The 18,959-nt window shown below is 34.2% G+C and overlaps 1 protein-coding gene across 7 annotated transcripts in view; it reads left to right on the forward strand.

The window, feature by feature from the left end:
- Nucleotides 1–18,959, forward strand: part of CNTN5 (contactin 5) — a 619,341-nt gene that overhangs the window by 497,955 nt on the left and 102,427 nt on the right. For all 7 annotated transcript variants that reach the window (XM_074535151.1, XM_074535149.1, XM_005482597.4 and 4 more), the window contains 3 exons: nucleotides 1,194–1,330; nucleotides 2,852–2,981; nucleotides 5,090–5,240. In XM_074535151.1, the coding sequence (XP_074391252.1) occupies nucleotides 1,194–1,330; nucleotides 2,852–2,981; nucleotides 5,090–5,240 (418 nt within the window). The remainder of the gene's footprint in view (nucleotides 1–1,193; nucleotides 1,331–2,851; nucleotides 2,982–5,089; nucleotides 5,241–18,959) is intronic.

The following is an 18,959-nucleotide window of genomic DNA, read 5'->3' on the forward strand; positions in this document are numbered from 1 at the left end:
CCAGTCAAATTTCAGCTAGATTCAAAGATTTATTTTTAAACTCAATTCCACATGTTTAAGTATATTATCAATTGTCTGTCATAACAAAGCAGAGACTTTGTTATGACAGATCTGGGCTTCTGTTCACACCATGCAGAATTTTACATCCCTTTAGCTGTGCCTTTTAGCTATTTATTCTTTATGATTTGGAAAAACAACAAACAACAACAACAACAACAATCCTAAACCAGCATTTGATATCCTTAAGTTAATTATTGTCATCTATCACCTTCTGTGTTATACAAAGTGATATGGCTACAGTACGAAACCCAAAAGCTGGCTTTTAAGCATACATTTTTATTTCTCTATATCAATGCTCTGTTTCTCACTGAGTCATATAATGTTTTCCAGATTATAATATCCTACAAATAGCTATCTGATTGACTGCCACATTAAAGTTCTGCTTCTCTGAAAAACATGTTGCTTGTTTTTTGATGGACTATTACTTGAAATTAGGTACTAGTGATCACATATACAGCTATTAAATGTCTGCCTTTATAAAAAGACTGTTTTAAGATTGATTTACTGTGTAACTTATGCTCCTGGTGGATGATGGAAATCTCATGGGTTTTCTGCTTAAATGCATTAAAAGCTTTTTCTCACTTGAAACGTGAATTAAACTTAGGACACTTTAACAAAAATATATGCAAATACCTTACCAAATTCCCAATCACTCCTAGCTAAATAAATAGTGATTTCTTTGTAAACTGAGAAAAGTACATGAAACACAACCTATGGCAATTAACCTCCTTATCACAATTCAACTGTCCTAAGTCTTGTGAATCATTAAATGTTCTATCATGACTACCAAACCTTTGTCTTAAATTCAGGAATAATGAACCCAATAATATATACTACTACAATTTAATCCATTGGACTTTATTAAATAAGACAAGTTTCTATTGTTGGTTATGTTACTGCTTACTACCTGGTAGCATTACAGCATTTCCTTTAAAGTTTGGAGTTTGTTAATTTTATTACCATCTCTGTTGATCTGGGCCTTTTTTATTTTTTAGTCTACTTTTTTTCTGAGAGTAATATAAGTCTTTTAAAGATCATTAATTTAAGCTTTTTAATTGATTAGATCTTTGCACATCATCTAGAGACTTACCGTTTATAATCTTTGAGTCTAAAATGGCAATTTTTCCTTGCAGCCTACCCTCACTGGGTGGAGAAGCTCAATGACACCCAACTAGACAGTGGAGAGCCGCTCCGATGGGAATGCAAGGCCACTGGAAAGCCAAGGCCCACTTATCGCTGGCTGAAAAATGGAGCTCCTCTCTGGCCACAGGTACACTAGACAAGGAATCACCTCTATGTTGGGTGCTTCTCCTTTCATTCAGATAAAGTCAGTTAAAGGAAGCATAGAAAAGTTCTTCAGAAATTACTGCTTGGCTAACACAAAAAGTGAGATGACCATTACATTTTCAATTCAATCTGTTCTCTGATAGTAACAGAATTTATCATGAAGATGATTAAAATGGTTTGTGCAAGACCCCTAGAATGTAAAGTGTTTTACTACAATCACCTGATATATTTTAGAATTAGACATAAATTAAATTTTTTTTTTTTTTCTTTTAAAAGACCACTGATGGCATGGTCTGTCTTTTATTTCACATTTTTCTGTTTCTCTCACTTCATCATCAAAGAATCATCCCACATCATGTGGATTTTTTTGCTTAATACCTTTTAATTTTATAGTCTCAAGTTATTTAGAGTAACGAAAAGTTTTGTAAATTTATTTAATCTATTTTTCCAGATTAAAATAGAGCTAGCTCTTTTAGTTCTGGGACAAAATGTCTATATTTGCAAATGAATCAACAAAATGGATTTATGAATATAAAAGATGTAATGTCTTCCTTTTCAGCAAATGTCCCTTTTATCTATCCAGGAACATCAACCAATTATGCAAACAACCAGAAAAAAAACATATAAACAGTTTACTTTTGAAGCTGTGAGGCATTGAAAATAAGGTTACTCTATTCATTTCTGCCTTTTTATATGGAGCTATTAGTGCTGAAATTGAAGCAATTTAAATATCTCTACTTTTGGTTCTCTGATTTTCCAAACCATTAGTTTCTCCAGGCTCTGAAATTTCAAATTGAATTTTACTTTGAGATGGGTGAGGGCTTACAACAAAGTGAATTTTTTATCACAGTTTCCTTTACATTCCCAAATAATTTATGCCTTATCAATTTTAACTTACAACAACTGTTATAATGAAACTTAGGCTTGTTTTATAGTCGTTCAAATTATTCATACTATAGCTTCATTAAATACTCCCTTCCATAAACAGTTATTGATGTCCCTTCTCTTCCAGTTTTGGTAATTATTTTCTGCTAGTTGGCCTTTCAAATTAGAAATTTGTACTAATGATGAAAGTAATTGGACTCTTTAGTTCTTACTTATGCAAGCAATCTTTCATATATCTCTTTTTATGAAAATAGCACCATTACTGAGACCAAAACATTTGCTATCTATTTGAAGATCATCAGACACATTGCATCTACAAATTATTTCTTGCCTCCTTAAAGTTCCCAGGATGAGCTGCTTTTAAAAATTATGTAAGGGTAACAGCAAACAAACAAATAAACAGAATAAAGGAATCTTTGAATATAATGAATTTATCTGAAAATATTTACTGTCAAATATTTTTTGACTCTTTGTTCTTGTAATTTTTTGTATAACAAGATTAAGGCAAGCCCAAGGAAACTTGTTTCTGTTGCTTCACCTTAAGCTAATAACACAGCAGTTTTCCAATTCCTTTTTGCTTTTATAGAATAATTTTTAATGTTTCTTAATTCTATTACAGAGCAGGATTGAGATGATTAATGGTGTTCTGATGATCCATAGTGTGAATGTCTCAGATGCTGGAATGTATCAGTGCTTAGCAGAAAATAAGTATGGTACAATTTATGCCAGTGCTGAGCTGAAGGTTTTAGGTGAGTATTTGGAAAAGAATAACTTTCCTTTCTCCCCTTTTGAGAATTCATTCTTTTCTTAGACTGCTGTGACAAGAAACAGCTTCTGCCAGTCCAAACAGCAGAGCAGATAAAAGTGGTTTATTTTTATTATTCTTCTTGTTACTTATGTGTGGGTGAGTCCTTTCTTGCCCCAGAGAGCATTGGGCCTTCTGTTAACTAAAAATTGTCATTCATATATTACTGACTCTGTAGCATTTTGTGAATATTTCTCACATAAGGCAATTTCAGTTCAAATAAATGGAAAAATATTTTTTATTCCCTCAAACATATGTGCAGGAGATGAAATTTAGAGGAAGCAAATGTACTTTAATCTCTGTTAGAATTAACTTATTATTTCTTCTTTGGCCATTATTCAAAGGTAATTTTGCAAGATCTTAGTTTCAAAAAACTCCTTATGAAATCACCAAAACAAATTTAACAATATCAATTACATACCTGGCTGAATATCCTCCAAAGAGAAGCAAATACACTACATAGTGTTACCTGGAAATATGATAAAAATGTCATTATCCAAAAGCTGAAGCAAGCAGTTAATGAAGAAAAAATTGAAGAACTTTTGAACACTAATTTCACTTAAACCAAACTGTAGCAACATGCAGTTGAACAATAGTGATAAGTCCCCTTCCAGAGGATTAAGACAGATTTGTAAGATCATTTCTATTAGGGTATGACGTAGCAGGGAGAAAGCTGTCCACCAAAGTCTTTTGATGGCCCTGTCAGAGATTAGACCTGCCCATGAGAATCATTCCTTTAAACTCCCAGACAAATGAGTAACAAAGCTATAATTGCAGAAATATACTGTGTTTCAGCTAACATTTGGCTCTTTAGGTAAATAACCTTTTTAGTACATTTCAGCTATTTCCTAGCTGGCCAACATTAGAATTTCACTGATAAGTTATAAAATCATTTCTTTATAACCATAAAGTTAAAAACCAAGGCCAGTGATAGTTTTCTTTTCATCACTTTTTTTGGTCATTTGTGATTCAGTCAGCAAACCTACAGGTTACAGCATTCTTTGGCTTTGATTTTTGTACCTGTTATAAAATAGGTATACCTAGTATGTCAGGTACTTGCAGACTTTCTTTGATGTTCTTTAATATCAGAAACAGACCCTGTATATTGCTTCAGTAAAATTAGATTTTCATTTTCTCACTTGTAAGATTGTACCCATGTTAAATTTTAACCATAATATTGTACTAAATAAGCAATCGTGTTTAATTTGCTGCCTTACCAAAGGGAAAGAACAGAATAAATTGTCCATATAAATATCTCTGGTATGTGAATTAACCAAAATAATGCAAGGAAAATCCTACGTATTTGAGGCAATGAAGTTGCCTCTGTGTAGCTGAGGTGTACCTAAGGTGAGGTATAGCTGAGGTAGGGACCTTTGACTTTACAAAGGTAATTCAAGAAAAACACAAACACTTGAGAACTAATGTAGCTTCTTGGTGTGAAATTACAGTAATTAATGACATTTTAAAATGTATTTATTATCTTAGCTTTTGTTTGTAAAATGGGAATTCTTAAAAAGTGAAATACTAAGAACAAGTATGGTTAAATATCTTCTCTTAAGAAGTTCTCAAAATTCCCAGTATTCAGACAAATATAAGAAGTGAAAGCAATAAAATTTCTCTAACACTAATATTCTTTGCAAGCATTAACTCTAGAGAGTGCATTTTGGATTGGTATAGAATTAAAACTTTGTTTCATTTTGAACTATTTACGTCTAACAAGTTCTTGATTAAAAATAAAAAAGAGATGGGCAAACTGTAGCTTGCATTTGCATTATTTAATTTCTAAAATTGTTTGATTTCACAAGTAGTTTTACTGTAATCTGTGGATGTGAAAGATTTCTCAATAATCTGTACCTGGATTAAGTTACAAACCTATCATGTAATCCTGGCTGCTGATTTAAAATGTTTTGTAAAATTTTGACTTTGACATAATAATTTCAAAGAGAGAAACTGAGATTCTATTCCCAACCCCAAATATATTTTTCTAATCTTCTATTAGAACACAATGAAGCAGGTTGTTCTCTGTAGAGTTAATTTACTTCTTTTTAACAGCTTCAGCTCCCACTTTCCCGCTCAATCAAATGAGGAAAACAATAATTGTTACCAAAGGCCAAGAAGTTGTCATCGAGTGCAAGCCAGAAGCCTCTCCAAAGCCAACTATCACTTGGAAGAAAGGCGACAAAGTGTTAAGGGAGAATAAGAGGTCAGAAGTTTGTTCAGTAAACTAAAATTGTGTTTGCATGTTGGATTCTGTGATAGGATATAAAAATGCAGCAAGTGACAAGATCATGCTGAACGTTAGCCTGGGTATGGCATAATTACTTTGTCAAGCTGATTTGTTTGAAGGTAGTGGCTTTATAGTTTCCACAATATTGAAATGAAAAACCTTGACATTGTTCAGAGATGCAGAGAGATGAAAAGGTGTTGTTTGTGGAGTTTTGTCTCTATTTTCTGTTACTAATTTCAAAAACCTTTCAATTATTCTGTAGAGGTACTGCAAATCTAGTGTATGAACATATCAAAAGCATAAAGGCCAAACTATTCAGGAAGACATAAAATGTGCTTATTCATTTGAAATAATTTTAATAAGGCAGATTTATAGCTTGATCACAATGGAAGTCTATGTAAGAATAGTTTAAAATGATTCAGAGAAGGAAAATATAATTCCATTATAGGATTTAATTATACTGGTAGTTTCTGTACTCAGCGGTACATCTGTTTAACAGATTATGCTTGATTAAATAAGTTCTGTCCAGCTTTGTATGGTAAAAGTAGTTTAAGCACTGCAGGTTAAATGCCAGATGTAATTGCACTTTATAAGATTACTTATCTGTACACTGGAATAGTTTTGCTACTCTGCACATGGTCTTTAAGTACAAAGAGCAATCTTTTCCTCTTTCTGGTAATGTGGTATGTGAACAAAGTAATTTAAAATGACTTGTGTAGTATAATCAGAAAGATAAAATCAAGCCCCCCTTTTTTTTGAATTTTTACAACACTGAGGGAAGCAATAGAGTGCATCTGTCCTCATTAGCTGCCAAAGCTATTTTGTTCAAGTATGTTGTATTTTTATCTCATGAAATTTGTTTTATTCTGAGAAGGAAAAATGGGTAACTTCTTGTACCATATTGAACTTTTTTTGTCGAAGGGGAGAGAGCAAAACAGTATTACATGCAACGTTTTACTAACAGGAGTGAGTTGTATCGCTTGTATTGACAGTATGACAGATTTATATTACAAAGGAGCTGAAAATTTCAAATATTGTGACACTAATGTATCTATGCTCAACCTACACAGTTGATACTTTTCACTACATGACCTTTTCCTCTCATCTCCACAAAACTCACTATGGTTTCTCTGATAACCACATGTAAATCATGTTTTAATCAAATTTTAATCCAAGACCAGAAAAGCACTTTAGTAATTACTTTATGTCTGTCCAAACATAGCCTAACTCTGAAGTTAAAATCTTATGACAATAGATCTGAAGTTTCATTTTTTGGTACTTGTAGTTTTTGATACTTGCTTGCTTAGACAGAGGCTGGAAAAAGAAATGATGAAACATGGAAAATGAAATGCTGGTTGAACTATACCAGATATTTGAAAGAAGAGAGTTGTGTTCAACTTAATATTTAGTCAGCTGTTCAAGAATTATCTTGTGTTATTTACAGCAGTTTCCCTGCATCGACTGTTTATAGAGGGGTGGGGCTGAGAGGAATATCAGTTTCAAGGGAATTTAGTTCTGTCTCTATACAGTATACTTGAAACAAAAATAATAGAGCCTTTTTAAGAGGAGGTGAGGAAGCCTACTATGATTTGTGAAAGGAAGTGTAAATCAATGAAGATAATATGTGAGTCTCCATGCTTTGGGAGGAAGAGAGGAAGGAACACTGTTAAACATTTTAGAAATGAATAAGCTGACATTGAAAACATATCAGTATACTTTAAAAGTGGCCTTTCTTCATAGTCTGTTGATAAAAATCCTAGGAAAAAAAAAACTAATTAGTTACTGTCATTTGATGAGTTCTCATGGACTATTAAGTCCTTAGAGATAAAAAAATAATAATCAATTTTAAAAACAGCAAAAGAATAGCAACATTCTGGATAAGTAATAAGGAAGGACAAGAATAGAACACCATCATATATTTGCTTCTTTTTTTTTTTCTCTTATAAAGTATGGGTATCAAGTGTACATTGTGTTTTGTGAAGTCTGTGAGCCCAGCAAAGGAATCTGATCCTTTTAGCAAGATCAATAAATAAAAAAGAGACCTTCCCCTCCACAGCAAAGAAAAAATTTCACTTGAGCAATGGGTCTGCTATAATCCATCCCATGTCTCCCAAACTCTGTTTCCCCTTAGGTGTTTTTTATACAACAAAAGCTGGTAGACAGAAATACCTCTAGCAACATTTCCAAAGGTAACTGAAGAGAAGTCTGATTGTTCCTGTGGGGCTCATGGCTGGGTACAGTCCTCACTGCAGTCAGACCTTGACTTAAGCTCTTGGAATTTAATGCAGTCTGAAAGCCTCAAATGTTTCAGATTCATTGGAAAGCCTTGCACTTGGGAACATAACTGTGGAATGCCTTCATTACCTTCATTTCTTGGTCTCTTTTACCTTCGAACAAATTATCCAGGTCAAGCCCTTCAAATTCATAGTATATGATCAAGCCTAGTTATGATAGGCTTGATCCCCAGAAATCATTTTGAGCAGCCAGGTAATTTGATTCCTTTAGGAAAGAATCTGCATATTGTAACAGGATTTTTCAATTGAGTTCCAAATGAGTGGCAAGTCTGTGAGATAGATGCAAAAGAATTAGGATATTCAGTTATGTCAGTTATTATATGTCAGTTATTTGCTGATAAAAGCGTGGCTCCAAGTTTTACAATCTCAATATGTATTAAAATATGATGAAATTGTTCCTATAAAAAGATAGTTATTTAATAAAGTTTCCAAAGTGTTTACAATTCATTCTATTAACCAGAGATAAAGATCTAGAACTGATGCAAAAGAAATTAAATAAAATATATGATATTGAAGATCTTTTATGCAGAAGACTAGAACTTCCAAAGATCAAGGCACAGTCTGTGAAGCTTACTGGTACAAGACATTTAATGATCAGCATTTGAACTGAGTTCAAGTCTCTTTCATATATCGTTATCTCAGTGAGTCATTAATACATTCAAACAAAGATGATTTCATCTGCAATTTCACCTAACAATTTATGGAAGGGAGTTGTTATACTTCTATTTTGGAATTAAAATACAGCTGAGCACAACACCAATATCAGTGGTCTGGATATAGAACATATTTAAGTTGCATATTTTCATTCATCATCTCACAATATTTAAAATTCGTACCTATCTTTCCTAACAACTTGTCTCTGTACTTGATTCTCATAGGCTGGTAGATGGTTGTGTCTCATTTATGGCAGGCTATGGTAAGGTATGTTCTGATTATTGACCTGAACAATATTTTCATCCACAAAAATTTGTAAAGAACTTTGGAATCTTTTTGTTCATAAGTAGCTTTGGTTTTATAGGAAAGGGAATTATATTGGGACCAAAGCCTGAAGAAAGAGTTCTTGCATTTATTTTTAGTAAACTGTTTGGTTGGAACTTTGTTTTAGAACCTAAATAGGAGGAATTAGACCCTTGGGTAAGAGTTCAGTGACCAAAATATATTCTTGTGAAGTTTCTGAAATGTTTCAATCAGGTACTTCCTAAAGTCTAATCAAACCATCACTTACTACTTTAGCGTGGGCTTCTAAACAAGACCAAGACCCAGCCCATCCAGACCACAAAGCCATCCAGAAGGCTGTTCATAATTAAACATTTTTTAACTTAAGTATCAAACTAAAAAAAAAAGCAACAAAAGTGATGTTTTGTAGATAATAAATGTTATCATGTACACTAGAATGGACCAGAATTCGGTGTCAGCTGCACCAGTATAAATCATGAGTTCTAGTAACAAAGTTAAAGATTAAATTAAGGACAACCATTTTTTAAATTTTTTAAGTTCCTGTGTTCAGGCATCAGGTATTTTATAATGATTTACAACTGCATAAATTTTTGTGAGCCATTACTACCTGAGCTGTAATCTCTTTTTCTTCATTTTCTTAAAGAAAATTTCTTTTATTTTCTAGATTGCCTTGTAGTGGTGATTACAGTTGATGTTTAAACAGATACACCTGATGAGTCAAAGTGTTGAAAAGTCTTATAAGTCCTTGTTCATCTGTTTTTTGTGCTTTCTCGTACAACTAAAATATTCTCCTCATTAAACTTATATTAAATTTTTAGTCTAGTTCATTATTTCCTTTACATATCCATTAATTATAGTTAAAATAAAACAATTTGAAAGACACACTAGGAGTGAAAATGTTGTCTTAAGTCCCTATTTTTTCCTTCTTTATTGAGATTACCAAGTAATAAAAATAATAATTTTTAAAAGCACAGTTTAAGCAAAAAATGTGTCACTGAGGAAGAAAGTTTAACCAACAAATCAGTAACTGAGGGAGCAGGACTTTCCTAGTCCCAATTCTGTGCATTTATTTTACACTGTAATTTGTGTGCAGATAAATATTTAATCTAAAAAAAAAAAAAAGAAAATATAAGGATGACCTAATACCTATGTATTCATTGGTAATGTAGTTCTGTGTTTATGGATTTTTTTACTTCCCATATGGCACAGTGGCACAGCCTAAGATTTCTCCTTTACCTCACAGAATGAGCTGTGGAGAAAAGCATTAACATTCTCTGAAGGTCAGACTCACCACAGATCACCAAGAGTAGCATAGTGCCACTCTCTCTGTGGCCACTGTACAATTGCTCATATTGATCCACCTATGTCCCAGATTAATTCTTGCTGAAGACCTAAATACACCAAGCCTTTCTGTGGGGAAAATAAATGGTAGCAAAACTCCACCTGCCACTTCAAATCAGTCACTTTTTCTATGCTGCAATTAGCTTCCTTTTTTCCACTTCTCTTTGAAGGAGTACTTACATAAGATGAGAAAACTTGGTATGTCAAGCAGCAGAGGGAATTTCAGATATTTTTAAAGTAATAGACTGGGTTTCGCCAGGACACAAACTTCAACATCTCTATTATTGCAATACACAATCACAATGGTAATTTTGTTGATTGCAAGTGGGTAAAAACTCCATCCTTTTTTTCTGAATGATATAAAAGGATTACAGAGCAGCAGTGAGCGGCAGGGAGCTCTGGAGAGTACCTGGTCCACTCCCAGGGTCAGTGCAGTGTCAGCTGGAGCAGATTTCTTAAGTTCATGACTAGTCAGGTTTTGAGTAACTCCAAGGAGGGAAACACTGCAACCTATCTGGGAAATTTGTTCCTACAAGAGTTAAGCACCCCTACAGTAAAAAAGAAAAAAACAAAACAAAACACCAAAAAAAAATTAAAACACAAAAAAACCAAAACCATTTTAATATTTAAACGGAATTGATGTTTACATGGAATTGCAAGTGTTTTAGTTTGTGCCCGTTGTCTTGTTCTGTCACAGGGCACCACTGAGAAGCATCTGACTACATCTGCTTGCTTCATCCCTTCAGAGTGTGTGCTTCATTTGATCAGTGCCTTTAACAGCTGGGAGGGTCTGATCTGTAATAAATATGGCCATATAATGAGTTTCTATCAATGCTTCTTCCATGACACATGAAATTCTCCATTCAGATCCGTGCCAAACCTGCCTGGCCACCAAAACACATAAAATGGAGATGTCACTTCTCCATACAAAACCTTCCCAGAGTGTATTGCCGTGTTGCAAAGTTACTCTCTGCTTGCCATATTCTTCACTTACTTTGTGCCTGCCCTGAGGAAGTTGGGATGGATTTGCAGCCATGGTGAAGCCTGTAGAGGCTATAAATTGAACAACAAAGTACTAGATATTAATAGTAAGTGCTCTGACAGTTGTTCCCTTATTACAAATAAAATTAGTGGATGCAGAAAATGAGGAGATATGGATATTTGTGAAGTTACTGGACATTAAAAATATGGGCAATTGTTTATAAGAAAACTTTGTCTTCCGTGGGTAACTTGCAAGCCATACATTGACCTGTGGAGAACAGGAGAACACTAAACAGTGCTCATTAGGTGAGAAGTATCGTCTATAGGTACTAAATTTAGAATAAAGACACTGGAGGGGACAAAGTGTTCGAGCTGCATGTAACAACACATGAGGGAGTGAATTGAGGCTGCTACAGTTCTGCCTTGAACTAAGCTTGCTTTATTTTGCTTTCTTTCAGTTATGTTTCCCTAACATTCAGCAGCTGTAAAAGAAGTCAGAGAAAAGAAAGAGAAGAAAGTGGTCTTTTACAGGAACATTAAATTCCAAATGCGAATATTATACAAAGACACGGGGAAATCTGATGCTATTGCTTTATACCTACCTTCAAGTCAATACTGAAATCTTTGAACTACAGAAGTATTTGTGCTGTATGCCTAGATATTCCATGTGTCCCACTTTGCTATGTAATTAGCGGAAACACATAGAACACTTAAATCTAAAAATATCATAATTCAAAACCTTAGAAATAGACATGTTTTTACAGGCTTCTGGTCTTTCAAACTCCTTCCTTTTCAGTTTTGACAGGTTCTTATTACAGTTTTTCTCTTCATTCTACTGTATTTAAAGATCTGTCAGTGTTTCCGTTCAAAGTTCCTATTTTAATAGCTTTTAAGCTTAATTATAATGGAAAAATCAAAAAGGAAAATAAGGGTTTTTCAGAGCAGCAGCAAGAAAAAGATTGAGTTTATAGGCAAAATCTGTATTCAGTTTTGTAAAGTGCTTTGGTTTGTAGACGTTCTATTATGCTTTTGAATATGGACCTGTGGCTTAGATATATATTATATGTTTTCTTCATAATCATGGTGGTAGCTTTCCAAAAGAATTTCAGTTCTGTATAACTGTGATTGGTATCATTTGTTTGAACAGAAAATATGGACTGTGAAGGCAAAGAAGGTGTATATGTAAAATGGATGCAAAATTATTCTGAATCACATTTTCTCGTTTGTCTCTTGGTCCCTGAATTGCACCAGGCTCGACTTGTTCTTGGCACAAGGTTTCTTGCATTTGTGTTATCAGCCACACAGACAGCAGAGTAGTTCAGCCTACTACCATTCCATTTTTCATAAGAACACCCATTATTTCCTCATAGTAATGAAATATCTCTAGGGTTAATACAACAACAAGGGCAATTTGTTAAGCAGTTTGAAGACTTTACTGTGTGCCCCCAGTTAAATATCCAAAGAAAATTACTATTTGCAAGTTTTAATTAGTTAAACAAATAACATTTCCCACAGAATACCAAAAAAATTATCTTTTTATATCCAAGTAAACTAATCTCTATGAGATTCCACATGACTTCTCTGAACTGTCTTTCTTTCCAAGAATAATATTCAAGACAATATGTTTTATTATTTGTCCTTAATGTAGTACTATCTACAGTACTTCATATACAGCTGTGTAGGACACTTGCTGACTCTTTTTAGGGAAATAAGTCTTGATTCAAATCAGAATTATATGTTTAGATAAGAGCGTATTGATGTCTACATTTTAGAAATACATTCTTTTCTTCACACATTGGCTTGGTATTTGAAGAAGTGTTCCACCACATCTTACCAATTTTCAATTCAAGCAAGATTTATTTGTGTGAAAATAGCTACGCAGCTCCCTACAATAACCCCACTGCCACCCAGCTGCTTTGGCAGCTTACATAATTACTCTTTCACATCTATCAGGCACATGTGGGTGTTTTGCACCTCTTCAGGAACGTACAAACTAGACAATAATACTAGAGGAGGTGAGTCCCACCCTGTAGGATCTTGCTTTTTAGTATTTCCATGAAATTGCCTTTCCACTTTTTTTGACTCAGTTACTGAACTGTAACTATCCCCTATGTAGTCCCTAGCCCTAATTAAAAGCTCAAAAGATGAGCCATTTTAAGTTGCTGAGAATGCAAGATATTTGATCTTCTGTCTCTCTCTTGAATATCTGCTGACAACTAATTATCATTTGAGCAAAAAGTTAATGAATTTTGATTTTAAATAGGATTAATTTCTCTGTTGTTGTTATAAATGGCTGCCTGTTTGTTCACCACGCAGGTAAAATATGACAAATCATCAGTGGCCTAAAGGTTTTTCTTTGCTTAAGGCTCATCAAACTGACTTTCAGCATCATTTGCCCTTAAAAGAAACCTCATCTAAAAATCTTGGGAATAGAAACACTTAAATTCATGCTACCACTCATCCTCAGATTCTCAAGGGAAAACTTAATGATTGAAAAGTAGTGAAGAAAGAAAATACCCAGGAAATTAAGAAAGAGAAGGTTCATGACAGAAACTCTAATCTTCCTGAGAGAGTTCTGCAAGTCACTTCTTTTCAATTTTTGCGTAAATCATGGTCTAATTTATCTGTGGCAGGCCCAGAATGAGAATTAGAGAGCTGGTTATAAAGTAGAAAATGGAAACAATGATAACCTTGACTAAACAGTAAAAACAAATGGCAAGATCATCCCTTAACAAATGGAGTCTGTTCCAAAGCAGCATTGTTTTACTAACTGAGCATATTTAGATGAATTTTTAGAACATACTTATTTGGCCACACACTTAAACATCTTTCAATCTCCACTCATGTTTGCATACAGAGAACATGATTAAAGAAAACGTCCAGTACCCAGAAATATAAAATGATACTTGGTTTGTGGACTTTGAGCAAGAGACTTGCTTTTCTGTGTCTGTGTGTGCAGTTAGACATAGTTTCAGTGAAAATTGACAAAATTTCCATCCCTCATATCAGGCCTCTTCCTTGACAATGAAAAGATTCAGGAATCCAATTCAGGTGAAAAATAGCCCCATTATTTCACCTAAACTTAGTTGTCTAGATTTTTATTTTTTAGATCATCCCCTTGTCAGCAGGTCATACAGATGTAGTCATGGCTTGCCAGAGCAGCCCAGGAAGGACTGGAATGATGAGCCATGAACTGGGAGAGGCGCTCACAGCAGAGTGTCCAGGACAGCGCACACACCCAGCCTCTCATTTTTCTGCCTGTACATGCTCTGCACCAGTTAGGGCAGATGATTTACCCACAGAAGTCAATGAAAAGCTGCCTTGTAATCCCAGCTGGGATTTCATTGGGATGCAATCAGATTAGCTGTTCAGCAGTTAGTCCCTGGCTAGATTTTAGCTTCCCTCAAGGAGCTGTCCCAAGCAGTCCCTAAGCATCTCAGGAGTTTCAGCAAGTCCTGCTGCACTGCCTGCATGCTGCCACCCTGTTCTAAAGACTAACATCGACTGGATGAAAGCATTTCTGTGATAGCTGACTTCACTGTGGCGGGGGGAATACACCTATTTATCTTGCTGATGGAGAAATAATCCTTGTATAAACGGTACAGCACATGGGAGTGTCACCTCAGCCAGAGTGTCTGGGCATTATCACTGAATTAGTCACAAGAAAAGTAATAATTTCTATGGCTCAGTGACATGTAACCATAGAGCAACAAACTGTTTCAAGGCTCTAGGAACCAAGTCAATTTTTAAATTCAAAAAAAAATAGAATGTGAAAGGAGCTCCCAAGGCATTGTGGGAAAGTTGTAACACGAACCCAGATATTTTAGATTGAAAAATTTTGTCAGACTTTAGAGTATGAGCATGTATTTCAATAGTATATTTTAACTTATAGCACATATTGCATTTTGAGTGATGCTTAATATTTTTAAATCTACCAGTCAGCATCCATGATCGGTGTGGAGGCTACAAAGATCTTCTACACATGGGTTATCAGAATTCATTTGGCACTGGAAAATCTCCTTTACAGGAGATCCTTGTCCATCATAAATCTAAAATAATTAGGGTGGTTTTTCAACAGATTATCGTCTATTGCATCTAGATTTAATGATCTTTGCAGCTATATTGTGAAATTTATTATTAAATTTCAAAATTAAAGAGGAATTTTTGATGCTTTTGACATCTCCTCTCACATTATGTTCTGACACTCTCCAGTCTATCAGTCTCAGAAATCAATGGACTCTAAGTATTTATGTGCTAATTGGTCCCAAAGAAGGAGAATGTCTATGCAAATTTTTGCTGAAAATTAAATTTTGGGCAGAAACTTTAACAAATGATTCATTATTTGAAAAAAAATGGTGGAAACTGGCTTTCTAATTACATTAGTAAAAAATTTAGTTACAGTAATCTAGAAAACAATGCTACAATTAATCCACATAGTCATGAGAGAAAATAATGACTCTCTCAAGATCATTGATCTTCAGGCCTCTGCCTAACTTTATGAACACACTTCAATCCATAAATTACCATAAAGTTGCTATCCTATCAGCAGTCTCACTGGTGTATTTCTAAGCAATATCTGGCAATGAAACTATATATTATTCAGCAAAAAAAAACACTCTAGCTCAGAACAAGGGATATCTGTCCTGTTTGCATTTACACAATTTCAATTACTGTAGAACCTCAGTCACTGCTGTTGTCAAGGCTCAGATTTGCCTCACTGTGAAAAATAGACACCATATTTCCTCATGAAAATTTTATGCCATTTTATCTCTAAAGAAAGCCAAAGCATTCATTTTTTTAATAATATGAAAATTAGTATCACAAATCAGTATCACAGTATTACTGATCACGGGTTACATTCCCTGTATTTCAACAGTATCAGTGTCATGCTCTCATTTAGACAACATGTTAATTTAAAAGAATTTTAAATATAATGTTTCTCCCTAGTAAATGGTAGCGAATAGGCAAGAAATTGACAATATTTATGAAAAACGGCGTGAGTGATCTACCACTGTTTTTAAATTGCAAATTCACTTACCACTGGGAAAGATACCATCTCTAATAAGATCTAGTTGTGTATAACATGAATTTCACAATGGCATATTATCAGTATCAGTGAAAATCAAATTACTCTGATATTAGTGACTTCCATGTAAGTAGATTTTCTACAAATGTATCTGAGATTCCTGCATTTTTCATTTTTCTTTTCAATGGGTGTATACAACTCCTCTCTGTGCAGCAAATAAATGAAAATCAGAGGGAAAAAATAATAAATATAATGGACACAGGAAGCTTAAAATATACCGAGGCTTCTTTTTAGTAAACTAGCCTTGAAAAAGAAAAATGTTCTAGCAAAGCAAGCAGCTGAATCATTTGATATTTGTGAAGGCTTTTAATGAGCATTCTTCGACCTTGCCCTTCCACTTTCCTCTAGCTAAATCCATTTAAAAAATAATTTCTCCAGTTTCTGTTTTTTAAATTTAACTAGTAAGAGCTTCTAAGTTAATTAATATGGCATTTAAATCCAATTAATAAAAAATATTTGGTAAAATTAGCGCCAACATTAATATCTGTAGCACTTCACTGGTAGTAGGCTTCTTCTTCTCCTGCCACCAAGGCCTGTCATTTCTGTACAGTCACCAACATGATTTTGTAGATGTGCTCACTGACTATTATCTCTCCACCTATGTTCACAGCAGATATATTAAGTCTAGAGGTGAGAAATGTATCCTTTAAATTTTACCAAATTGTCATTTAATTAACTATGCCAAAATAGTTGAAACATATTTAAAGCATTTTAAATTTGGAGGTTTTGGATAAAAACTCAAGAAGTTGTATGAGAAAAGTTTGTTATTTTCATGTGTATGTGTGTGACTTAAGGTCATATTGAACTAATTTCTCTCATTACATAGTCTGAAAAGTGATGGTATGGTGGTGTTGTACCAATGTACAAAGGTGAAATTGTGTGATAGAAGTATGGTTATGCTGGTATCAGAACAGGCACATTCTGAGGCTGCTAAGTGTTTGATGTAGCTTCCATAAACTTTCCAGTTTTGCAAAGTTCTCAAACCATTGAGCAGAAGGATATTTCATGACCCCTTTTTTTTGTTTTTTTTTTTTGTAAGGGTGACCTCTTTCAATGTTCTCAGATCTATGCATTACTTATTCTTTGACAACAACAACAATAATTCTTCAAAGAAATCTCTCAGACTTTTGTCTGTGACTGTTTATTAATCTCATATTTTTGCAATTTCATATACTTTTCACTTTCATCCTCAAAAATTTTCTCAGCTCTTCAATATGTACTGCAGCTACATAACTACATAATCCCAAAAACATCCACTGGAATAGTTCATTTGTCACTACTAAGCCACATGACATGTACTAAGTGGTATTTTTCTTTCTTTTTTTTTAGAAACACTTCTTCCCATGGAACATTAAGTCTTCATGATTTTTATTTTAGAACTGAAAAGTTTTTCTGTGATTTTTCTGTAGATCTGTAGGTTTTCTGCAAAGTTATCATTATCCAAAAATCAATCAGTATTTTTTTTGTCTAGCAAAATTCAAGACAGCTCTCCTCACACTAAAAATTTCCAAAAATAAGTTCCATATTAGAAAGAGCCCAAATAAGCCTACAAACAGTCTCAGCCTATTTTGATAATTCTTTATCTCTTCTATCTACAGAAATTAACATTGTCATGGCTTAACCCCAGCCAGCAGCCCCACAGAGCCACTCACTCCCCCATAGCAGGATCAGGGAGAGAATCAGAGGAGTAAAAGCCAGAGAACTGATGGATTGAGGTAAAGACAGTTTAACAGGGAAAGCAAATCCTGTTAAACATTGCCCCATACTACCCATAATAAAGAAAATTATCCCTACTTCAGTCAAAACCAGCACAATATCCACAAAATTCGTGGACTCATTGACAACTTCTATTTTTTTGATGTATTATTACACAACTTTGAAACACTTTTACTTTTTACTGTTTTATTGTCAGCAATATTTTTTAAGCTTCCTTTCTCTGAATCTACTACATCTTTGCTCTGAATGGCTCCTGATATCCTTTAGTAATAATCCAAAGTCCAAATCATTCACAGTCATCAGTTCAAATCAAAATGATTGGAGCTAGGCAGTAAAAACTATTCAAACAAACAAACAAAACCAGAAAACCATCTTTTTTTTTTTTAATTTATCTTTATTTTTTTTTTCTTTCTTTTATGTGTATTGCTCTGTCACATTGCAGTGCTCCTGGAAAACATGACTGTTAAAGAATAATTGAGACTGGATTCAGTTTCTGGGAGGCACCTAGCCCAACATTCCATCCAAAACAGGACTAACAGCATCAGGTTTCTCAGGAGTTTGTCCAGGCCAGTCTTGAATATCTCCACGAATGGAGATTCTATAACCTGTCTTGTCAATTTATTATAGTATTTGGACACTTTCAGAGTATATTTGTTACTTGATATGTTGCACTGTATTCTAATTTGTATCTGTCATCTGTTAAATTTTGTATCTTCAATTCCAGCTCTGTCTTCCCTATGCTCTCCAACAGATAGATATACTCAAAAGAAATTTAAAAAAAAAATCCTTAACCTTCTTTTCTCCAGGCTGAAGAAAAAAGCCTCAAATTTTCCCCAGCCTCTACTCATTTGTTGTGTACTTTTACCCCATGAACATCTTTATGTATTTCTTCTGGACTGACTCTAGTGCATCAATGTAATCAAGTGTGTCAGATACAATCCCAAGAGAAAAAGTGCCAAATAGAGGGAAACAATTGCTGCTGTGAACCTTCCAGCTGCCTTTTACTAATGCTGAAAGGGATTGGCCTTTTTTCTGCAGGGGCTCATTGCTTACTCATGTTCAGCTTGATGTCAACCAAGATCCCAGGTCTTTCTCTGTAGACCTGCTTTTAGCTAGTCATGCTAAAGCTATTCTTTACAGATTTAGAACTTTATAAAAATACCAAGGTTTGTCTCAGTCCATTTCTGCAGCTGCTGAAGTCCATCTGAATGACAATCATGCTCTACAGCATATCTATCACCCTCTTCTTTTGATACCGTTTGTGAACCTACTGCATGCAGTCCTTGCCATTGCACATGACATTCATAGGAGCAGTAAACA

Source organism: Zonotrichia albicollis, chromosome 2 (assembly GCF_047830755.1).
Source record: "Zonotrichia albicollis isolate bZonAlb1 chromosome 2, bZonAlb1.hap1, whole genome shotgun sequence".
Taxonomy (NCBI): Eukaryota; Metazoa; Chordata; class Aves; order Passeriformes; family Passerellidae; genus Zonotrichia; species Zonotrichia albicollis.